This window comes from Hypomesus transpacificus, chromosome 13 (assembly GCF_021917145.1).
Source record: "Hypomesus transpacificus isolate Combined female chromosome 13, fHypTra1, whole genome shotgun sequence".
NCBI lineage: Eukaryota > Metazoa > Chordata > Actinopteri > Osmeriformes > Osmeridae > Hypomesus > Hypomesus transpacificus.
The window spans coordinates 9,440,197-9,462,310 of NC_061072.1; the positions used below are offsets into that span (position 1 = coordinate 9,440,197).

Here is a 22,114-nt window from a genome sequence, read left to right on the forward strand (position 1 = left end):
TTGTTCTCTATGGCTAAAAACAGCTATACATTAAGAATACACTCTTATTCTATCGTTAAAACATGTTGAAATTATGACGTGGGCACTTTTTTTGTGGGTTGCTATCGTGTCATTTGCGCACTAAAATAAAGAAAAACTACACTGTTTTAAAACCTATTAATTTACGAAAATTAAGAGAATGTCCTGTCTCCAAGGCCCAGAATAGCAAAGGTAATAGACTAACTGACCTAGATTAACATACTGTAATCCCAAGATTAGTATTTATCAGGCTCTCGAAAACCACTTGTGTTTATTTGGGCTAGACTAGTTGTCATGACTATTTAGCATCACTACTTTATACAAATCTATTTCTACTTATTTTCTTAAAATATGAAACAGAATCCCAAACAGATCAGAAGGACAAACACGAGTAGGCCTATGACAGCAAAGCAACAGACAAGACAGAATATTTATTTTTCTTTTATGTCCATTATGACAGTTACGTACAACATTTAAGTGATAATCAACACAAAACCCCAAACAGTTTATTTCCAAACAAACTGCACTTGGTAGGTGTTTTTTTTTTCTTTTCTTTTTTTTCTCCACAAGTCCAAGTAGAGCTGTCCATACCCAAGCACAAGCTCTGCATGTCACACAGGTGGAAGACCAGAAGGTTCCAGACATCATACTCCTGATTTCCTTCCCAGCAGCCCCTATAACTTCCTCCCCATAGGGGTCACATGTCCTATGTCTCTTCCTCTGCCTTTGTGGTGCTACTTTCCACAGCAGTGTCCTCCGCACCTGCCTCTGGACTCTGCTGTTTGAGATACTGCTGGAGCAGGGCTGACAGGTGGGTGGGGTGCCGCTGTAGCAAGGAGGCCGTCTGAGAGGTCAGCATGGTCAGGCCACTCACCAACTCTCCCTGGATGACTGTCACTGAAGGCAGCCTGGAGTAAATCAGCAAACCTTGTGGTGACAGCAAAGTGTTGTCTACACAGGCCCCTGCGATAAGGAAAGGAGATAGAACACAGAATGTTAGTTGGTCAAATGGAATGGTGAGAGTTAGAACTAGATTTTGAATACAAACAAGGTATTCCTTCAGGGAATAGCATTAGTGGGTTTAGTCAAAGAGTATAGAAGTCAATATAAGTTATTTGGTTTAGTTTTACCATAGTGAGAGATACACACACCTAACAATACCATCTGTGGACTGCTCCTTAGAGAGACAAGCATCTCCTTCACCTTGGGCTCTTTGCTGACAAATAAAACAGTCTGACCAATAAATAGTGGCATTAGATTACTGTAAGGGCTTCCTGGTAGAAAAGACTTCATCACCTGTAGTGAAACACACCAAAACTAGTCAGTGCTGAAACAGTACGGAACAGTAATACAATGAGGAATTGGAACCTGGGCATCTCTTTACCTGGTTAGGTATGAATTTGATGGTGATGCCATGCTTGTGGAGCCTCTTTTTGAGAAGAAGCATATCTTCTGTATTTGTAGCGTTGTCTTGTATGACAGCAATCATCTTACACTCTTGGAACATAGTCTTCACATCCCTCTTCAATATCAACGCTAGGGCACTCTCCTGATGAAAAAAATGTATTGAAAATCTCGAATAGGTTCATCATATTGTTCTTTAAAGATGACATTTGCATGCAGTTGAGCACACAAGAAAGTCAATACAAAGTTATCGCTCATTATACCATGTCATTCATCACTCCCCCCTAGCTTCTTACCTCCTGAACTGGTCTGGCGCGGGGTGTCAACGCCCCTGGGGGAGCTAGTGGTTTAGGGGGAATGTACTCTGTGAGGGCCAACAGCTTCTGCTTGATAATGTGCATTGGCTTCCTGTGTCGCGTGACTGCTTTGGCCATATGGCGAACATTATGTGTCAGGGGCAGCCGTACTGGAGGATAAAAGAAATACAATAACAAAAACCTTAGCAATGCTATTGTGTATGCATCCGTTGCACAGATGAATAGATAGTATTTGGTCGTACGGCTGATATTATTCCAAGATAAGATACCACACCCCCAAATGGCAAAATAGTCTCCTGTTTCAGTCATAGAGATTAAAGTGTAAACTGTCAAAAGAAATCACCGTCATGCTACCGTTGACTAGATAGCAAGCTAGCTACCTAGCTTACTCATGCCCCTTGCTTACTGTTGTCAAGAAAACGCAATCTGAACACAATTACAAATAGAAGCGTCCATGTACGACCATGTGATCCATCTACTAAAGCATCTTTGCTTAAAATCTAACAAATAAATAACAATATTGGTTTAATAAACACATAAATGTTACCCCGGCTCTGCAGTAACTTGCCACACAAGGTCGCTGCCATTTTGACAGGAAGTAATACAACAAGGCATGTGTAGGTGATCATCGAAACATGTAATCGAAAATCACCGATGTCATCGTTATCAATATTTTTCTGCTGAATATGTATTTTCTCTATTTGGATTGAAATGTGTTGGTCATTTTCTAAGTACAAGAGCAATGTGAATCGTAGAAACATTTAATTGTTTGTCTTATTATGTTGTTACAAAACTGCGAAAGTCTTGCGTAATATTATACGTAAGATCCTGCGTAATGACAGTTTCAGCGTTATTTTACAAGCATGCGGCGCATTCTCAGTTGCAGTGTGTTGAAGAATATAATACGAAGTAATCTTCACTGTCATTCTTCTTTGACTGCTTGTCCTCGAAAGAGATTTAAACAAACCTATTGCACAAAATCGACAAGCACTACAACAGCTATGGATCTCAGTGACATGCGGAAAAAATACAAAGGAGACGATGAGGTGAGAATGTGAAGTTTGGAAGCTCCTCTGCCATGCTAACGACCAGGTTCACCTCACGTAAACTCATGGGTAATTTGAGAAAGGGCTTCTTTTTGTCAATCAGGGATTTGCAGTTTGCACGATGCAGGGGTACTAGTGCCTGTTTTACATTGTATATGATGCGAAATCAGCATCTCAACTAACCTAATGACCTTGTGAGGTATGATATAAAATATTCAGTAGCCTACATTATGCTATCCAATATTAAATCACATAGCTACAATATCTACACAGCATCACAATGCATGGAGTACTGCATGCCAAATGGCAACTTGCCTTTCAGTGCATTGTGAAATCTAATGCTATTGTTTCATATACTTGGCCCACAGTGCTTTGAGGAGGACCAGCTAGCATCTCTGGACCCTATCAAGCAGTTTGGGGATTGGTTCAATCAAGCCACAAAGTGTCCTGAAGTTCTAGAAGCCAACGCAATGTGTATTGCCACAGCTAATGAGTAAGTAGGACTTCAACCCATTACCCATCTCAGACACACTGCTCGTTGGCATTCTTTTGTTTCATTCTTTCTGTTTCTCCACCAAGAGATGGACGCCCTTCAGCCCGCATGGTCCTGCTAAAAGGATACAGCCATGAAGGCTTCCGGTTTTTTTCTAACTATGAAAGCCGAAAAGGTGGAGAGCTGGTCAGTATTCGTCCATTACAGCCACTGTATTGGCTGCTTGTAAGAGGAAGTCAACTGTTTAGGCTATCGATTGAAATGGATATCTTATATGTCCTGGAGTTTGCAGAGAGCACATCTTTTGACACAACATTTAAGTAATGTATTATTCAAGTGAGAATCAGGTTTCTACATGGAATGCTAATCCATAGCATAATTAATTTGATTTCTATTCCAAAGGAGAGCAACCCTTATGCTTGTCTGGTCTTCTACTGGGAACCTCTAAACAGACAGGTGTGCCCTTACTATAAGTCATATTTAGTACAATACCTCTTTGTTCAGCTCTTCATGTGATGAGGTGCCTATGCTTGAGTTTACTCATCATGTGTGTGTAGATCCGTATTGAGGGCAAGGTGGAGCGAATCCCCTACCAGAGTTCCTGTGACTACTTCCACTCCCGTCCCAAAAGCAGCCAGATCGGGGCAGTCGTGAGCAGGCAGAGCACGGCAGTGCCTGATAGAAATGTAAGTATCAGTCCTCATGTCTCCTCATGTTGTCACAAAAAACAAAGATGAGATTTGTTGGCTTGTCCTACCCTACATTTTCTACGTAAGAAAAGCATGTATCTATGTTTTCTGACAGTACTCATTACTCATTTGTTACAGTCCATTACACTTTTACTAACTGCTGTGGTTTAATCATGCAGTACCTGAGACAGAAAAATGCTGAACTAGAGGAAAAGTACAAGGATACAGAAGTCCCTATGCCTGATTATTGGTTAGTATTACATCGTCGGTGTTGTCAGATTGACAGTGAATCGTTTATTTTATTGGCAAAACATCAAATCAAAACCTATATTATTCTGTTCCTGTCCTTCTCTCAGGGGCGGATACATTGTCAAGCCTGACTTAATGGAGTTCTGGCAGGGTCAGACCAACAGACTACACGATCGCATCGTCTTTACACAGCCCAAAAACGGAGAGGCTGACCTGAAGGAGTTCCAGCATCCAGCAGAGGGAGGCTGGGTGTACCAGAGGCTGTCCCCCTGAAAGGATCTTCTTTATCGGGAGTTTGGATGGAAGAGCAGGCTGGAGATTGGGCCTGGCATAGTTCCACTCGACTGAGAATCATCAAATTATCACTTTCATTGTCATCACTTTAACAGTAACAGTGTGTGTTGATGATTTACAAGATGTTTAAGGATGTCTACAAGCCATGTGTAAATGTTAAAAGGATGCTTGCTCAATCAAAATAATGGCAGAGCTTATGTATGGAAGCAAATCAGTGACATCGTATTTTGAATTGATAATATTTGACCAGAAATATGAATTTATTTCAAAAACGTGAATTAAAAAACAACAAATTTGGTGGTGTTCAAATTTCTAAGTATACAATGCGTTTTAAAATTCAAAACATGTCACTGATTTTCTTCCATACTTATGTTAGGTCAGCAGAGGATGACATGTGGCTGCTGTACAGTACTTACTTTTGATGCAAGGTTGTAGAAATTGGAAAATGCTGTGTTGTATACTTGACTCGTAGTGCAAAGTCTTTCTGGCAGGATGTTAGGTAATGATTGACAGCTCACCGGTTATTAACTGATTAAGCATTTCAGACAACCTCCAGGAACTTTGTTGTGATACTTGATGAAAAGTACCTTGTCTGGCAAGTTCCTTATTTTAATATTGGTATTTGTTATAGAAATGAAGGAAGAGTGCATTTCTAGCTGCTACTTTGTTGTTTCAGGCTTAGATATATATCTAAAGACTCAGTGGCCTGGATATGGATAAAAAGTAACGTTTGTGCCAAGTTTATCCTGTTTGTGGTGTGAATGCTTGTGTTTAGTCTACTATGTGATTATTGTGTAAGAATAATTCATATTTTTCTCGACTGTGTTAAACGATACAAATATAAAATTACATTTGTTACCAAAGGGTACAGTACATTTTCTGTCCAGCAGATGTCAGTCACAGATGAACTTTTCAAAATATATTTTTTGTCTTTAAATATCTGCATTTTACAGTGCAGTTTTGGTTTAAATTGACATGCATGTTTTGCTGTTACATCTGAAGTTTCTATACATCTATCTATACATGTATCTATTCACCCTCCTGTGTCTGACTGACTCACTTACCTCAGTCTTGCCAGCAGACACACAATGAAGCAACAAGTGAAACACTTCTCCCAGAGCTCTGCTTATACATTCCTATGTCACCACTTAGATGTATAGGCAAGGAGTGGAGTTAAGATTCAAGACATCATTCACATTTATTAAAAACAACTCCTAAAACCAACATAAATTCATGTTATGTGAATTAAATGCATACAAATTTTCTGGAAGAATATAAACAAAAACTATCTTACATGGATTGATTATCCACACATCTTTATAGCCTAATAAATGTCTTCTCATCAGAAGTCATATGTTCAAAAAAGGTTGACTGAAGGTGGAATATACTAAGTTATACAATGGTGCTCAATTGATAACTTGTTTGTATAGGTGTGTGAGGAAGATTTCAGTGGTTACTATGTACGATGTGCCTTCTTTTCTGTTTATATTGAATGCCAATATGGCTGTGTGCGTGTTGTGGGTCTTGCTTGCCTGTGTATGTAAATGTTAACATTTTAAGTGTATATTAGTGTGAAAGTATGCTTTTTTTTATTTCTCCGCCATATGGTTCTCATCACTGAGGTCATGCTGGGGGAACAGGTCAGGGTTCTCGGCCAGCGTGGCACGGATCTTCTTTTTCTCCTTGAAGCGACCGGAGTGAGACACCTTGACATGCCGTCCTTTGGTCGCAGACTTATCCACCATTTTCTCCAGACGTGCATTGAACTGGCTGTCCATTGGGTCTGAGCAAGGAGGATTGCCGGAGTGCTCCTTGTTCCCAGTGTTGCTGCCGTACTCTGCTGGGATCTCATACAGGACCTTGGCCTCTGACTTCTTCTTGCGTGTAAAGGTCAGTCTCCACCAGCTGGGGTCAGCCATGGCACAAGCAGAGACTATTGGCAGACCTGGGGGGAAGGAGGGATACAGTCATATTGTTAATGTCACTGCGTTAGATATTATGCCCCCCAGACAGAGTCAGGCTCTGAGGAGGTGTGTTTGGTGTGTCTAATCACTCTGGTGTGTGTTCCTTTGAAGATGCACCGCAAATTATAGGATGCATATCAATGTGGCTGTCTTTTCAAATATACAGTGGTGCTAAATAATTTCACTGCAGAGAGGTCAAATAACACAAGCAGACTGGGATGACAAGACTGGCATCACATAACACACAACTCATAGCCATGCTTGTATTGGTAAACACCAACTAAATTGTGTTTCCAGACCAATGAAATTTTCCAGGTCTTTGTATATTTAGCACAGCTCTCTTTGGTCAGATATGTCATGAGTGTTTACCGCTTAATTTCCTTTGATCATTTAATAAATTCAGCAAACTCTTTCATCCAAAGCATAAAAATATCGATTACAACAACGGAGATTGAAGATAATGAAGTACTACAAGTGCACAGTTGTAACAGTATTTGTAGTGGTTTGCGCCAAGGGTCATGCAGTAATAGTTGATAGCTTTCTGTTATCTCAGTTACATCTAGGTGATTAGGAGGAGTAATTGAGAAGGAAATCTGATACAGGCTCTTAGATGATAAATTAATTAGCATCTGAGTAGTGTCCCATGTCACTCCCATGTGATCTGATATCAACTCAAAAAAGCCTTCCAGCTAATGAGAATGCAAGCTGTTTCCTTACAGTGGGGCAGCGTAATTTGTTCAGAACAAATGTTATGTATGAGTTTTTTCATACAGCACTGTAAAACTGATTACATTCCTTGGGATGTCTACAAAAGGTTACATATGAGATTTCAGTCAATGGGAGCTGAATCAATACATAAATGCACACGGATTGCATTAACAGTGCCCAGTTAAGCTTTAATTTCCTTATGAACATTCATTTCTACTGCCAGCATAGGAACTGTGCTCATTCCCACCAATCCAGATCATTAAAAATATGTAAAAGAAAAGGAGATGTATATTTAACATGAGACTTTCCAGGATCACTTGCAGGGGCTGACAAATGGAAGTGAGTTAGATGACCATTTCTCTGAACCCTGTTTTGAGGCCTGATATGTGTTCTGTCACATTTACAACCACCACCTGTGGTTCACAAATAAAGTTGTATATCCACATTAGAGCTGGGATCTGGGAAACCCCCTCTTTAAATCTTTGATTCACCGCGCTTATCTGATCTGGCTTCACAATTAAAGTCCATCATGATGGTCTCTTTGTCCTTCGTTTCTTCAATCTTGAGATCCATGTATCGAGTTGACTACAAGAAACAACACAAAACTCACTGTTGGGTGGTAAGTGAATTTTTCACCATTATCGATCCAATATCGCCATATCCTTGATTGACTGTTGAATCACATTTCAGATTATTATCTGAAAGCACCTGACATTGTAGTGGTTTAGTGTTTGGCATAGGAAACAAATGATAAGTCACTTCATACTGAAATGCTATATTTATCTCTGAGGTACTTATGTAATAATGTCCTTGAAAGAAATTGTCACCACCTCTTACATAATGGTCAGTGTACTTTACTCTTTCTGCTTCTCCAACTCCTTAATTACATTTATTTCTGACTTGTTTGTGTACGGACACCCAGAAATCGATACACTTGCACTCCAATATGAGCTTATATGGTTTTAGGTTCCCTAAAAACATTACCACTCATGTTTCAGTTCATAAGCTTTACTCCTGGCTTATTTTGGCACTGGCTTATATACATGTGATATTGTTGGAAGGATGTATGAATTAAGACTTATTTGGGGATATAGGGAACTGCAATATTTGAAGGGTTCATGAAGGATTACTTTCAAAATTAGATTTACTGTCATTTAACAGAAAGTTACTACATGTACTTGGTACTGAGGAGATCGTTTGACTCAAGTTATGGAAGCCCCCTCCATAACTCTTAATAAGTAACTTTGTGTTCTGTTTTGTGTGGGTGAGCAAGTCCTCCAAAGCCTCGCAAATCACAGAGACGGAACACTGTGCTCACAATAAACACTGGAAAAACACTAACTAAGCACTGCAGAGCCTTTCAATGATACAACGCATGAGGGAAAGAAGAGTCCAAGGGTGCCTGCTCTGCCCTTTCATGATTATTGAGCTGGATGTTGTAACAGACTTTGGTTTCAGCTTCACTGCCAGACACCTGACTACACTTTCAGGTTATTACATACAGTAGAGTGGGGATGTACTGATGGGGTCTTCCAGTCTATTCAATGCATTAAGTTTGAGGTTTGAGGTCACGCTTGTTTCTTTTCACATTTGTGATTGTAGAGGATCTTTGTCCCAGACAAAGTTTTAACTAAACGTAGTTTTGTACAGGACCTTCAGCTGCTGTACTGAGTAACAGAACGTTTAAGCTCAGATGCTGCTCCCTATCTCTTGGGGATTCTTCTGTTTATAAACACACACACACAAAGTTTTACATATACCTTGGACCATGTTTTCTCAGGTCTGGAAATAGAAACAATTGCAATACACACATTCATGTGCTTATACAGGATATCCATCTTAAGGAAAATTAAGAGCAAACTATTTAACAACCACACATTTAAAGAAAATAACAACAGTATTATAAACTGTTTTACTCGAAAAAGTAATAGTGTGTAAATGATTATGATTATGATCATTTTAAGGTTGAATAAAAAAACATAAAAAGTTAGTTTGAAAGACCATCCAAGCTTCCTTATGTTCAGACATAGATATTTCTCATGCTCACCTATTTGATGAAGTTGTGCTCAATATCTTTGAGAGCAGGGCAATTTCAGATCTTAAAATATCCAGCCATATCTAAGCTTAGGTGCATTAACCGTGGTTACCTTTTCTTTTTCTTTATCACTCCTTGTCTAACCTTTTTCAGAAGTCTTTCATTGTGCTGACGTTCCACTGTTAAGCTACAGGTGCAGCTGTTCTCTCTCGCTCTCTCGCTCTCTCTCTTTCTCTCTGTCTCTCTCTCTCTCTCTCTCTCTCTCTCTCTCTCTCTCTCTCTGTCTCTCTCTCTCTCTCTCTCTCTCTCTGTCTCTCTCTCTCTCTCTGTCTCTCTCTCTCTCTCTGTCTCTCTCTCTCTCTTTCTGTCTCTCTCTCTCTCTCTCTCTGCCTATTAGCGTCTCTTTCACCCTCTTGCTTACACTAACACACACCCTTATAAAACACACCTACCGACCGCCCAACTCCATGTATAAGTACACGTAAAGGCCATGTGATTTCAAGAGAGACTGAAGTCCTGTTGTCAACCTGCCAATCCATTACAAGATGACTATCCTGTTAAAGTATTGTTCTCTTTAGAGGTGCAAAGTTCAAACTAATAATTGCAAAATGAAAACCAACTAATGAACAGGATTTGTGAAGGCCTATCTTGTGACAAACGTGTGGGCCAAATGGTATCTTGCCGGGAGTTCTGAAGCATTTCTTGAAAGGTAATCTGTAAGGAAGGTGTTCAGATAGGTCATTTGAATGTGGAGGTCAAATTACAAACAGAGGTGAATTTCCATGTCCGATTTGGAAATCTGAATAACATTCAAATCCAGGAATGGTCCACATCTTGGGACACATTTTAAATGTACTTTGTTGTGGTCTAATGGTTAGAATAGAATATGGAATTGGATGGGTGGGTTGGAATGTTGTGGTCTAATGGTTAGAATAGAATATGGAATTGGATGGGTGGGTTGGAATCTTGACTTCATCAATAAGAAGCTTAATAAAATGCAGAGTAAAACATTTGAAGTAATGTGTTGTATGTATAATCATTCACCACATATAGTTGGTGACAAAACGTAATAACCGTATAAAATAAAATAATTAGCCTATGTATAGTCTGGGTTTATTAAATGCAAATATGTGGCATTGGGCAGAAGAAGATTGATCCAATGGTTCTGGAAGCAGTTCATAATTTTGAGGGGACTGCCCTCTGATGGTGGAATGCGAATCAACACTCACAACGTAGAAACAAGCTTCAGTATGGTAGACTCTTATTGGTTTAAATATATTTTAGTCCGAGAGGAATAGCAACATGACGTTTCTTTATTGGTTGCCTTTCCTCTAACGTGTCGATTTGACCAGGATTCGACTGTCCTGTAAATACTACTTTGGACGGGAAGTGTGTAAATGTGTCTATGAGTAATCTATGATAACATAAAGAATTTCTGCAGTTATTTTACCGTTAAAGAGGCAATGGAGGTATGACATGATGTCCGATGTCTTCGTAACAAATGTAGACGACTTGTTGATATAATTGTAGTGCTTGTAAAACAACTGCTGTCAGACGACGAGTTGGCTAGAGCTACTAGATAAACTGTAGTCTTAGCGATTCTGTTAAACAACGTTGCAATGATTAGGAAGCCCAATGAAGCTATGAAAAGCAGCTCAAAGCAGCTCAGCTCCTTTGTGCATTGTAATTTCCACGTTGTTTTTATTTATCTACGTAGCTAGCTAGCTTTGGTGACTAAACGTTTTCTATATTATATGGCCATATTAAAGGTTAACGTAATGTAATGCCTTCCACAGAATGTCAAAACCCTCCCCATTGATGTACAGACCAGCAAACTTGTAGGTAAGGTTCTGCAATCTTCATGCAATAACGTACCACACTTGAGGGTAGTTACTGATATTAATACAGTATTACCTCATCATTGTCCATCCTGCTATGTTTGCAGACTGGTTAGTGGACAGACGACACTGCAGTCTGAAATGGCAGAGTGCAGTGATGTCGATCCGGGAGAAGATCAACACTTCCATCCAGGACATGCCAGAAAACGAGGAGATCAAACAGCTGCTATCAGGCTCCTGTATGTGTCTCACTCCCTAGACTGCTCTTGTGGTTATGCACTACGTGTTCATCTATAACTTTTTGATTAAGAAGCTATTCTGGTGCCATGTTCAGATGCTTCTGCTACAATCAAGTACATGATAGTTGCACATTGAGTGTGTTGGCTCATTGTTTTTTTGCAGACATCCACTATTTCCACTGTTTGAGGATAGTGGAAATACTGAGAGGAACAGAGGCCTCCTCCAAGAACATCTTCGGTAGATATTCATCTCAAAGGATGAAGGTGAGAGGATACCATGTCTCACACAAACTTGCGGACCAGTGCTTTTCCACATAAAAATGTGTATCTGCTCTATGTTACTGTTACCCATCCGGGGGTCAGGTGGCTGAGCGGTTAGGGAATCGGGCTATTAATCAGAAGGTTGCCGGTTTGATTCCCGTCTGTGACAAATGAAGTTGTGTCCTTGGGCAAGGCACTTCATCCTACTTGCCTCGGGGGAATTTCCCTGTACTTACTTTAAGTCGCTCTGGATAAGAGCGTCTGCTAAATGTCTAAATGTACTGCTTTATTGTTGCAGGACTGGCAGGAAATTATATCTCTCTATGAGGCAGATAATGCGTACTTAGGTAAGTTAAACTGAACTGTGTTTTCACTCAATTAATTCCTTAATTCCTGAGAAGCACTTTGGAAGCAGGCTTTCAAATCAGCCCAGCAACTCAAACATGCTACTGGATTAGATAACAACATGAATCAGTTAATTGCACTGGGTCTGTACGTGATCGGCTTGAACAAAGGCCTTCCTACCTTTCTAATACACAACACTGGGATAACAGTACAATAGTCAGTCAGAGGAACTCTGGTCATAGCAGCCGCCCGCAGTGCTGATTCCGTTCCCTGTTGTGTGTGATCCAGCGGAGGTGGCCAGCCTGCTGAGTCGCAGTGTGAGCTATGAGGGCCCTGCGCTCAGGAAGCAGGTGGCCAAGGCCCAACAGTTGCAGCAGGATCTCAGCCGAAGAGAGATGGAGTGTCAGAGTGGTGCTGCTGACCTAAGGGAACGCTTTTATTCTGCCTGCAAACAGTATGGCATCACGGTGAGCACACACAAAATATACTAAACATACGTAACTAGTTATAGTGAAAGCTTTTTGAGATTCTTGATCTAGCTGTGTTTCATTGTGCTGCAACTAACACGATTGCCTCTGCCCCGTGTGTCTCTTCCTCTCTCCCAGGGGGAGAACGTTGCCAGAGAGCTGCAGGCTCTAGTGAAAGATCTCCCAGTGGTTCTTGGGGAAGTGGGGAAGGACGCAGCAAACCTTGAGGAGCAAATTCTGCTTTACACAGCCTTCACAAACTTTGTCTGTGAATGGTGTGTACATAATCACATTTCCATCTGCTCAAGATATATATCAATATTTTTTTTTATTTGCTGGGATATTCGAATGGAGATGTTTGTACTCTCTGCTGGAGAAGACTTGAATACCTAAAGTATTACCTGCTTAGAGTTGATTCCCTCTCCACAGGTCTGAGGAAGTCTTGCCCATGCTGAGGTATGTTCAGCAGAAAGGTAACACAACGTTCTATGAGTGGAGGACGGGAATGTCCCCGACTGTTATCGAGAGGCCTGTCATGGAGGAAGCACCGCCCGACACAGTCACAGAAGAGACGGTTAGTGCATATCATCATACTGTCGTGTCACAGTCACAGCCACATTGACAAGGTGTATTTTTAGAAACAAAGATGTGTGTATGAAATATGTTTGCTGGAATATGTCTTTTGAAGATTGACTGGGGTAACCTGGGCAGTGGAACAGGAACAGAGGCACAGGATGGTAGTTTTGGCGTCACTGTTGAGGATGGAGTGGACTGGGGCATTAGCTTGGAACCTGCCTCTGAGGTAAGAAGTGTTATGAGGAAGTTATATTATTGGTGTTTTTCATTTCTCCCTGGGCTGTAAACATTGCTTGTGGAACTGTGTATTCTCAATAGTTCAGCTGTTTTCCATTTAGGACACAGGTGGTGATGGCATCGATTGGGGAGGAAGTGAAACTGCCCCAATAGAGATTGAAATTGTTGACACAGGCACTGACTGTGAGTATTGCTGGTTCCTAACATCCAAAAGTATATAGACTGGAAAGAAAGTAATTGGCTTTAGTAACAGTGGTCTCTTTGGTCCAGGCCCTGAGGGTGTGGCCCGGGGAGGTGATGCCTTGTCTATACTTGAGACTTCGCAGACCCGCAGTCAGTTCATAGATGAGCTAATGGAGGTAATGTTTAATGTTGTGTTGTATATAAACTCTGGATACATTTAGGTAGTCTTTCAGCTGTGCAGTCTAGTATGCATTGTAGTCTGCAAATATTGGCTCATGATAAAAATTATTAATGTGTGTTATCGTTTATTGTGATTCATCCTATTGTTGTCATTATTCTATAGGTAATAAAACTTGTGTTTTGACAGCTGGAAGTCTTCTTAACCCAGCGACTAAGTGAGATGGGAGAAGAGGCAGATGTGGTGGCTATGAGCCAGTTCCAGATGGCCCCCTCAGTCATTCAGGAGCAGACCCGCACACATGTCCAGGAGATGCTGGCAGAGGTGCGCCACCTGCTGGCTCGGCTGACCACCTTGCAAATGCAGCACCTCTTCATGATCCAGGCCTCTCCGCGGTTTGTAGTCATGATAAATGGAAGACAAAATTAATTGACATTAAAGGCTGCTTCATTACATTCTGCTAACCAACCCCTATAACAGTCCCCAATGCCATTTAGTGCTTACTTTATTTGTGTGTTTGTGTGTAAGGTATGTGGAACGAGTTTCTGAGGTATTGAGGCAGAAGCTTAAACAGGCTGATATCCTGGTCTTGAAACGGGCCACACTGGCTGAAAACAGGCAATCAGCCCTGGAGGAGCAGGCTAAACTGGAACCCCGCATTGACTTGCTGTCAGCCCGCACCAAGGAACTACAGAAACTGGTAGGGTGACCTTTGACCTTTGTTTTTTTTGAGAGTCTACTGTTTTTACAGGACATTGGTTGAATTGGCATGGGATTGGGTGTACACAAGAACTATTAAAATGTTTAGGAATATGTTGTGGGTGATAGACAACAGGATGGTGACATGTGTGAAATGTCAATTGTGGTGTGCTTTGCAGATTGAAGCGGACATTTCAAAGCGCTACAACGACCGGCCTGTAAACCTAATGGGAGTCAACATTTAGCCATGTGGACCCTTATAGATCACTCGCTGTAACCATCCACTCAGTGTGAAAATAAAAGTTTTAGTTAACAGGTGTGTTTCAACTGAGTTTTGGGGAAATACAAGGTTTCCCAAGACATTACCTTGAAACGTCTAATGGTACCCTTTCGTGACCCTTTAGTGATCCCCCCCTCCCCCCCACAGTCTGTTTAAATCTGTGACATTTGTGTAATATTAACATAAACATTTGTGTATGTAAACAATTCTAATCAACTTTGTTGTATGTATTTTGATCATATAAGATTTTATTTGTTAACATTTTTGTGAAATTATATTTGAAATCTCTTAACACCGTAATATAGTAGTAAATTAAAACACAGTTTGCTACTTTTACAATATAGATGCATCGGCATTGATATTTTAGTTTTTTTTCCAGTGCGCCCTAGAATATTCTACGCATGCTCTGTAGGAAAGCGTGTTTTGGTGTCAGATGCGTCGCTGCTAGGTAGGTAGCTTTCCAGCTAGCAAGTTGGGAATTTTGCAAGTCATGGTGGGCCATTCAATAAGGAAAGAGGGTGGATAATGTCATTGGGTAATTTTATTAAGACATTTTGATAAACCTACTGGAATTCACTAATGATTACAGAAGGTGGTCGTCTTGTGGGCACACAGATACATTGATAAAAACCTCACGCGTAAGTATAAAATACAGGCTTTTCGCAGGGTATCGGTAGCTTACAGTAGAATAGCAAAGTTAGCCTGGAGCTGGTGTTTGTGTTACCATCAATCAAAGTCAGCTGATGTTGCATTTGCCTGATATGGCTAGTCTGCATAATGTGCTTTTGATAGTTATAACCCCAACGTTACGTTAAAATGACAGTGTGTATGAAATTCATTAAAACGTATAATATTGTAGCTAGCTGGATAGTATTTTAGCTAACCCCTCCCCTGTTGCTGTGGTCTAAACATCCCTCTTGTCCATTGGCCAGAATGTATGAGAATCCCGTAAAACAGTCTTATCGTAGGGCTGCGAGTGGTTCGTCATTCTATCAATCACCTTTGCACCACTTGTTGCTAGGGAGTTTGCTCCAAGCCGAGAGCGGAAGTGAACGCTGTCAACACACACGGGCAGTGGGCGTCAAAATACCGGTAGCAAGGCACTGATGTTTTAGCTAGTTATAAGACACAATCACCATTTATAGTTATGCCAGTTTGTCAACGGAGCTATACTCAACACAATACTTAAAGGTAGGGATAGAAGCCAGTTCCCTAAGATAGATGGACATGGTACAACGATTTATAGCACGCTACTGTAGCACTAGCACAGCTGAAGATCCCGAAACTCCCTCGCCTCGTTCACCTTCACAAGAGTCTCCTTTCGAAAAAGATCTTGCACTGAATGGTGTGATTCATTTAAATTCCAACTAACTCGATATCTAACAGCTACAAAAAACATCGTTAACGTTACATTAGTGACTGACGCCCATCTTCAGGTCAGTTGGTTAGCTAGGTACTGTACATGTACTGTAGTCTACTAGCTTTCTAGATTGCTAGCTCAGTCGGGGTGGTGATTAGATTATTGTGTTGGGAAATGTATGTTGAATTGTATTCATGTAAATATTTGTGCAAAACTTTATTGTTTTTTATAGTTGGAAGAGTCAACTAGAGACAACATTTTTCAGTCAATCTTTTTGAGGTTGTCCGTTGCAGTTTAATGACTAAGAAAATGTTGATCTTCTTTGTTCATCCTTGTAGGTATGGGAGGACATACTGAAAAGGAAGACTGGGGACCACATTTGCTTTTTGATTGATTTTGGACTCGTGTCCAAACTAGATAACACCTAGCAAGTTAAACACTTGAAAAGATCTGTCCCTCATCCTCCTATAGATTTTTTTTTTTACTTTTAATTTTTCTTATCACAGTTTACAATAAGTTTTCAGTATTGCTGTGCTGTAGTGAGTCCCGTTTTTATTTTATTTTTTACTTTCAACTTTTTCCTTTGTAAAGAAATGCTTTACCTGAAAAAGTACTTCACAGAGGGCCTGATTCAGTTCACCATCCTTCTGAGTCTCATTGGGGTGCGGGTGGACGTGGATACCTACCTGAGCAATCAGCTGCCCCCACTGAGAGAGATCATCCTGGGCCCCAGCTCAGCCTACACCCAGACACAGTTCCACAACCTCCGCAACACGCTGGACGGCTATGGCATCCATCCCAAGAGTGTGGACCTCGACCAGTTCTTTACCACCCGCCGTCTGCTGAATCAGGTGCGCTCGCTGGATCGTCTGTCGGTGCCCAGCACTGAGCTGAGCACCTGGCTGGTGCACCGTGACCCTGAGACTGTGGTGTCTGCCGCCAGCCAGTCCAGCCCCAGCATCACCCTAGACAATGGGGCCAGCCTAGAGGACGTGAACAACCCTGAAGCCCCGGCCATGAGAGGTGGTGGCGGAGCGCCTGAGTCAACTTACAACCTTAGTGGAGCAGACAGCCAAGGAGCTGTGGCCCCCGAGGACAGCCAGCAGCAGGGCAACAGGGACAGCAACGATGACCTCACCAAAGAGGTATTTGGAGCCTTGATATCTGCCTCATTTAAAACAAGAGAAAAGCTTTGGCACAGTGCCTGCATTAAAATAATACTTGAACTTAGGTTCAGTGATGTAGAATATATTTTGACTGCGTGAGTGAAAATGCACTGGTTGAGGTAGGCTGCTTGGTTTAGTCAGAAATGTGTAGTTTTAATTGATGCAGATGGACATGGTGATTAAATCATTACATGTTGAAATAAAGCATTCGTTCACCCGATGATCATAGGACTACTGCTCTTATGTGGCACACTAAGCCATTGTTCAGGCCATATAATGATCTGAGTCTTTCATTTGCTGACATAACACCATGCTAGATACGTTGCCATGTTTGCATGACATTGCTACTTTTATAAATGAACCAAACATCCCTGTGATCTGCTGTCTCCTGCTTTTACAGGACATTGATTTGATTGACATCCTGTGGCGACAGGACATTGACCTTGGGGCAGGAAGAGAAGTGTTCAACTACAGCAGCCGCCACAAGGAGAGTGAGGAGGAGAAGCCCAGCCCTGCGGAGAAGGAGGAAGGGGCGGAGGTGCAAGAGAGCTGGAGGAATGGAGTAAACCTTCAAGATGCCCCACCTGTGGATGGAGAGACAGGGGAGAACATACCAGAACAAGTACGTATTGGTGTTGGCCACAACTAAATTAGGGAGTCAGGTGGCTGAGCGGTTAGGGAATCGGGCTAGTAATCAGAATGTTGCCGGTTCGATTCCCGGCCGTGCAAAATGACGTTGTGTCCTCGGGCAAGGCACTTCACCCTACTTGCCTCAGGGGGAATGTCCCTGTAATTACTGTAAGTCGCTCTGGATAAGTGTGTCTGCTAAATTACTAAATGTAAATTCTTACTGAGCATGGAATCTAAAATGGATTTGTTCCATCTTAGTTGAATGTTTATTGTCTTGCCCACGTGACCCATGTACTGTGCTGTCTCCTTCCCCCAGCTCCCAGGCATTGGCACTCAGACCTCACTGTCCCTGCAAGAATGCCTGCGCCTCCTGGAAGCCACCTTCCCATTTGGAGAAGAGTCTGAGGTGAATAGCCGACGTCAAAACAAACAAAAAAAAGATATCGTTGACATTTAGGAGAGCTTTTTCCCGTTTTTGCTTTTCTTCTCTATTCTGGCAAAATGTCAATCATTTGAATGGCCTTGAATTCAAGGTTCATGTCTGTCCTGTTTGATCAGTTTCCTGCCCCAGTTGTGACTCCTGTGGCAGTCTCCAATGAAGAAGCTCCGTCCACGTCTCAGGGGCTTCCTCTTCCTCCCCCGCTGCCCCAGCCTCAGCCCCAGTTGGATCTGGAGCAACAGTGGCAAGACATCATGGCCATCATGGAGCTACAGGTATGCACTTTAACCTAACTCCTCTCCTGGTTCCAAAGGGTCTCTCGGTTACAATTTGGCCTTGCACTAATTAAATATCTTTGCAGGAAATGGAAGTTAACAACTCAGAGAACTCCCTCCTCGGTTCCAACACGAGCAGTGCTAGTAATGCTCGCAGCGTGGCCGAGTCAGGCTCCACTACAAGTTTTGGACTTTCTCGCTCCAATCTCATCAACCAAGATGTCAGCCTTCACCAGGCCTCTCTTCCTAGCTGCAGCCAGGACTTCCCCACCCTCTTTAACCCACAGCTGGAAACTACCAGCACTTCACAGCCCGCCATGCTTAACCTGGCCTCCAGCAACTCCTCCAATGTCAACACTACCTTTGGAGCCACAAACCTTACTGGACTCTTTCTCCCACCATCTCTGAACAGTACCAATAACATTACCTCCACCCCTGTGTTGCCTGATCCTTTCACCAGTTTGCTGGAGGAGTCAATGCTTGATGAGATCAGCCTTTTAGACCTAGCCATGGAGGAAGGCTTTAGCCAGGCCCAGGCCTCTCAGTTGGAAGACGAGCTCGACTCCGACTCCGGTCTCTCCTTGGACTCTAGCCACAGCCCAGCTTCCCCGAGCAGCTCTGAGACTTCCTGTTCATCAGCAGCATCCTCATCCTCCACCTCTGCCACCTTCTCGGAAGAAGGGGCAGTGGGATACAGTACTGACTCTGAGGCAGCAACTGTTGAAACTGAGGAAGGGGCTGTTGGGGGCTACCAACCTGAATACAGCAAACTGTGTCGCATGAGTTACCAGGACCCTTCCCAATTCCATGGTCTCCCTCAGCTTGACAACATCAACCACAATCACACTTACAACCTACCGTTGTCCTCGTCGTTCTCCGAGGACCCAGAGTTACCCATTCCTTCTGCTAAGAAACTGGGGCGTGACAAGCAGCAGCAACAATCTAAGCTTCAGCCTCCACAGGACTTCCTGGACAAGCAGTCAAGTCGTGATGAACGCAGAGCCCGAGCCATGAAGATTCCGTTTTCCAATGAAAAAATCATTAATTTGCCCGTGGAGGAGTTTAATGAGCTTTTGGCTAAGCATCACCTAAATGAGGGCCAACTGGCCCTCATCCGCGACATTCGCAGACGTGGAAAGAATAAAATGGCAGCCCAGAACTGCCGCAAGCGAAAGCTGGATACTATCATCAACCTGGAGCAAGGGGTCCACGACCTGAGGCGTGACAAGGCCCGCCTGCTGAAGGAAAAGATGGAGTTCATCAGGTCCATCCGACAGATGAAGCAGAAGGTACAAAGCCTCTACCAGGAAGTGTTCACCCAGCTCCGGGATGAGGAGGGCCGGCCTTATCCTCCCAACGAGTACTCGCTGCAGTACAGCGCAGACGGGAGCGTTGTGATCATGCCCCGCAGCATGACGGCAGAGCAGACACGGAAGCCTGAGAAAAAACAGAAGGACAAAAAGAAGTGAGAGGCTAGCTCCTGCCTATTCTTTAATTTTCGCTAAATCAGTAAGAACGATTTCTGCAGACGCAAGAGATGTCCTTTTTACTTTGAGAAGATTCTGGGGATAAGAATAATAGTATTGTTGACGACTCGTCCTGCATTCGTTTTTACCCCCTTTCCTTCTTTGGTTCCTGCGTTTTCTTCTGGAAACAACTTAGAAGCGGAGGTTCTCCACTTGAGTACTGATTTTTTTTCTTGTGTAGGTGGAGAAAAAAGGAAAGTATACAGATTTGAAGGGAAGGAGATCACTTATGAAGAGCTATTTGAAAAACAACCTGCTCTGAACCCATGGCACACAACCAGTGTAGAAGAAAAGGATTATGTTATGAAGGACTGGCATCAAGTGATGTTTGAAAATCATTCATCATTAGTCTGATCAAGGATTGATAGATCAAGCCTGTCCTTCAGAACTCTGGAATGATTGTTGAAGTTACTGAGGAGCTGAAAGGTCCTGATTGAGGAGAACATAAGTAATGGATTTGGAAAGTTTTAAGAGTAGAAATACCAAACGATGTAAAGAAAGTCCATCTAAGAAACCATTAACACCACTACTAACCAAAGGTTGTATGGTGCACTTCACTTAAACTCTATACACCGGTGGTTTAACACTGCAGTTATCCGGTGTGTGTTTTTAATAGGACAATGTCAACCACTTTAAGTTGGAGGTCCCTTTAGAGATTTAATCTGTCGTAGAGAGGACACTGGAACGAGAAGAAGGTGGAAGGAAAGAAAAGCGTTGTTGGGCTGGCGGTTATTCAGTCCATATGATGGCGGAGCATGAAGAGTATAGGAGGTGGACCTAGAGGAAGGAGGCACACACTTGCATTATGAAATGTATCAGCTTCTGTAAACCTATACATAGCACTGTAATTTGTCCTTCTAAGGCTTGGCTGTATGCATTTTGCTGTGTCTCTCTGACTTCTCCTTTTGCTGCAGGTTTAAAGATGCAGCTGCTCCTGATCTACATTATTTAAGTAGGTTATTGGTCTAGGTTCATATCAACCATTTGGAAGGTCTGCATCGAATATTGCATTGAAACAACCGTGTTTTTGCACCTGTTATAACATGGTAGGCGAAGGGAAACTCACTCTTGAGTTAGTACTGTGTGAATTCTAAGTCCTGCTGAAGAACCACCTGCAAATTACAATTCAAACCCATCACTTAAGTTCTTTGGTTTGGTTTCTTGAATTGTGACCCGTGTAAGCATAAACTAGGAGTAAGATTTTGGAAGTCTAATAATTGCAGTTAGTCTATGAAGGAGTTACTTGGTAATGTTGTCATTCTATTGATAGTTACTTAAGACAATTGACAAGATTCAGTTGATTTTAACTACTGTAAACCCTTGCTGTCAGCTATTAAAGTTAACAGTAATATGTTTTGTGTAGTTAACAAAAGTAAACCAATTTAATCAAACTGAGTGATCTGACAAGTAGAATGTTTGAAGTGAACACCTTGTTTTCAACACCTTTGTTTCCTAAGCACATATCTTGATTTCGTTTTGAGAACAAGAGTTAATGTACTGTTTTCAGGACGTCAGAAGTGCTGTTGCCTGTGTTTGTGTTGTTGTTGGGGTTAACAATTGTGTTTCAGCGCGTGCTCCAAATAAAAATGAAAAAATAAATAAAAATGGGCAACTAAATTGAAATTGTTGCTACATTTGTAAGGATGTCATTCATTAACATTGTTTTCATGGTTCTTGTCTTCAAGGCCCAAAATGCCAAGTACAATGCTGTTTTTAAAACAATGTTGTTTGTAGTTAATAACTCTTTGTTGCTGAGCATACACCTGTTTTGCCTGTTTCCAAACTTGCGTATGAGACAAATGAGGGCATTAAATTGAACAAGTCCTCTAATCTGAATTGCTTAATATTTGACATATTCAGGCATGTTTTCCAGTGCTCAATTGGAAATATTGACTTGCATTTCAAATCGATGCAATAGCCACTATCAAGCTACTACCATCTTATTGCACTGCTTTTGTTTAATGTATTGTTTGTTCTGTAAATATTTTCATGTCATTGTGTTTGTATTTTGTGTTCTTGTCTTGATTTCTGGAGTTTGGTTGTCGTCGTCCATCCTTTCCACACTTATCCCCTTTATTTTCTTTCAATCTTTGCTGGCAATCTGGGATTGTTCTTTTACGGATTAATAAAGTGTCTTTATTTTCACCTGTGACTGTGTGTCATTGGTTCCATTCATTGTAGTATGCATTTGCTTGCTA

General features: G+C 41.8%; 5 protein-coding genes across 10 annotated transcripts; 3 read left to right on the forward strand and 2 right to left on the reverse strand.

The window, feature by feature from the left end:
* Nucleotides 1-429: 429 nt before the first annotated feature.
* mrpl10 (mitochondrial ribosomal protein L10) lies at nucleotides 430-2,372 on the reverse strand. The gene is made up of 5 exons (XM_047032166.1): nucleotides 2,287-2,372; nucleotides 1,719-1,888; nucleotides 1,403-1,567; nucleotides 1,170-1,314; nucleotides 430-981 (listed from the first exon to the last, which is right to left on the reverse strand). Exons 1-5 carry the CDS (start codon nucleotides 2,366-2,368, stop codon nucleotides 725-727), a joined length of 819 nt encoding a protein of 272 aa, XP_046888122.1. The 5' UTR covers nucleotides 2,369-2,372; the 3' UTR covers nucleotides 430-724.
* Nucleotides 2,373-2,479: 107 nt separating this feature from the next.
* On the forward strand, nucleotides 2,480-4,776 carry pnpo (pyridoxamine 5'-phosphate oxidase). Its single transcript, XM_047032165.1, has 7 exons — nucleotides 2,480-2,785; nucleotides 3,154-3,278; nucleotides 3,365-3,464; nucleotides 3,681-3,734; nucleotides 3,836-3,964; nucleotides 4,147-4,217; nucleotides 4,324-4,776. The coding sequence occupies exons 1-7, from the start codon at nucleotides 2,603-2,605 to the stop codon at nucleotides 4,487-4,489; spliced, it is 828 nt and encodes a 275-aa protein (XP_046888121.1). The 5' UTR covers nucleotides 2,480-2,602; the 3' UTR covers nucleotides 4,490-4,776.
* Nucleotides 4,777-5,691: 915 nt separating this feature from the next.
* On the reverse strand, nucleotides 5,692-9,543 carry prr15lb (proline rich 15 like b). 2 transcript variants are annotated; one of them, XM_047032167.1, is made up of 2 exons: nucleotides 9,230-9,543; nucleotides 5,692-6,455 (listed from the first exon to the last, which is right to left on the reverse strand). In XM_047032167.1, the coding sequence occupies exon 2, from the start codon at nucleotides 6,427-6,429 to the stop codon at nucleotides 6,100-6,102; it is 330 nt and encodes a 109-aa protein (XP_046888123.1). In that variant the 5' UTR covers nucleotides 6,430-6,455; nucleotides 9,230-9,543; the 3' UTR covers nucleotides 5,692-6,099. The 2 variants fall into 2 exon arrangements, with proteins under 2 accessions (XP_046888123.1, XP_046888124.1); XM_047032168.1 differs by having other exon boundaries at nucleotides 9,330-9,493.
* A 1,006-nt stretch (nucleotides 9,544-10,549) lies between these two features.
* cdk5rap3 (CDK5 regulatory subunit associated protein 3) lies at nucleotides 10,550-14,828 on the forward strand. Of its 2 annotated transcripts, none has more exons than XM_047031926.1 (14): nucleotides 10,550-10,686; nucleotides 11,014-11,059; nucleotides 11,163-11,294; nucleotides 11,458-11,558; nucleotides 11,854-11,902; nucleotides 12,189-12,367; nucleotides 12,506-12,642; nucleotides 12,797-12,941; nucleotides 13,056-13,169; nucleotides 13,282-13,363; nucleotides 13,451-13,539; nucleotides 13,731-13,936; nucleotides 14,070-14,241; nucleotides 14,420-14,828. In XM_047031926.1, exons 1-14 carry the CDS (start codon nucleotides 10,681-10,683, stop codon nucleotides 14,483-14,485), a joined length of 1,524 nt encoding a protein of 507 aa, XP_046887882.1. In that variant the 5' UTR covers nucleotides 10,550-10,680; the 3' UTR covers nucleotides 14,486-14,828. The 2 variants fall into 2 exon arrangements, with proteins under 2 accessions (XP_046887882.1, XP_046887883.1); XM_047031927.1 differs by having other exon boundaries at nucleotides 11,014-11,055; nucleotides 14,420-14,827.
* Nucleotides 14,829-14,943: 115 nt separating this feature from the next.
* On the forward strand, nucleotides 14,944-22,068 carry nfe2l1b (nfe2 like bZIP transcription factor 1b). 4 transcript variants are annotated; one of them, XM_047031925.1, is made up of 6 exons: nucleotides 14,944-14,968; nucleotides 16,219-17,025; nucleotides 17,447-17,668; nucleotides 17,993-18,082; nucleotides 18,235-18,390; nucleotides 18,477-22,068. In XM_047031925.1, the coding sequence occupies exons 2-6, from the start codon at nucleotides 16,474-16,476 to the stop codon at nucleotides 19,857-19,859; spliced, it is 2,403 nt and encodes an 800-aa protein (XP_046887881.1). In that variant the 5' UTR covers nucleotides 14,944-14,968; nucleotides 16,219-16,473; the 3' UTR covers nucleotides 19,860-22,068. The 4 variants fall into 4 exon arrangements, with proteins under 4 accessions (XP_046887881.1, XP_046887878.1, XP_046887880.1 ...); XM_047031922.1 differs by lacking the exon at nucleotides 14,944-14,968 and adding an exon at nucleotides 14,975-15,158; XM_047031924.1 differs by lacking the exon at nucleotides 14,944-14,968 and adding an exon at nucleotides 15,198-15,865.
* Nucleotides 22,069-22,114: the final 46 nt, after the last annotated feature.

Coding starts and splice junctions, on each gene's coding strand:
- mrpl10 (XM_047032166.1), bottom strand. CDS start 2,368: ATGATCACCTACACATGCCTTGTTGTATTACTTCCTGTCAAAATGGCA. Junction 1,315..1,402: donor TCAAATTCATACCTAACCAG/GTAAAGAGATGC, acceptor GTTTCACTACAG/GTGATGAAGTCTTTTCTACC. Junction 982..1,169: donor TCCACAGATGGTATTGTTAG/GTGTGTGTATCT, acceptor TCCTTATCGCAG/GGGCCTGTGTAGACAACACT.
- pnpo (XM_047032165.1), top strand. CDS start 2,603: ATGCGGCGCATTCTCAGTTGCAGTGTGTTGAAGAATATAATACGAAGT. Junction 2,786..3,153: donor AATACAAAGGAGACGATGAG/GTGAGAATGTGA, acceptor CTTGGCCCACAG/TGCTTTGAGGAGGACCAGCT. Junction 3,465..3,680: donor GCCGAAAAGGTGGAGAGCTG/GTCAGTATTCGT, acceptor TCTATTCCAAAG/GAGAGCAACCCTTATGCTTG.
- prr15lb (XM_047032167.1), bottom strand. CDS start 6,429: ATGGCTGACCCCAGCTGGTGGAGACTGACCTTTACACGCAAGAAGAAG.
- cdk5rap3 (XM_047031926.1), top strand. Junction 12,368..12,505: donor GCAAACAGTATGGCATCACG/GTGAGCACACAC, acceptor CCTCTCTCCCAG/GGGGAGAACGTTGCCAGAGA. Junction 14,242..14,419: donor CCAAGGAACTACAGAAACTG/GTAGGGTGACCT, acceptor TGTGCTTTGCAG/ATTGAAGCGGACATTTCAAA.
- nfe2l1b (XM_047031925.1), top strand. CDS start 16,474: ATGCTTTACCTGAAAAAGTACTTCACAGAGGGCCTGATTCAGTTCACC. Junction 17,669..17,992: donor GGGAGAACATACCAGAACAA/GTACGTATTGGT, acceptor TCCTTCCCCCAG/CTCCCAGGCATTGGCACTCA. Junction 18,391..18,476: donor TGGCCATCATGGAGCTACAG/GTATGCACTTTA, acceptor ATATCTTTGCAG/GAAATGGAAGTTAACAACTC.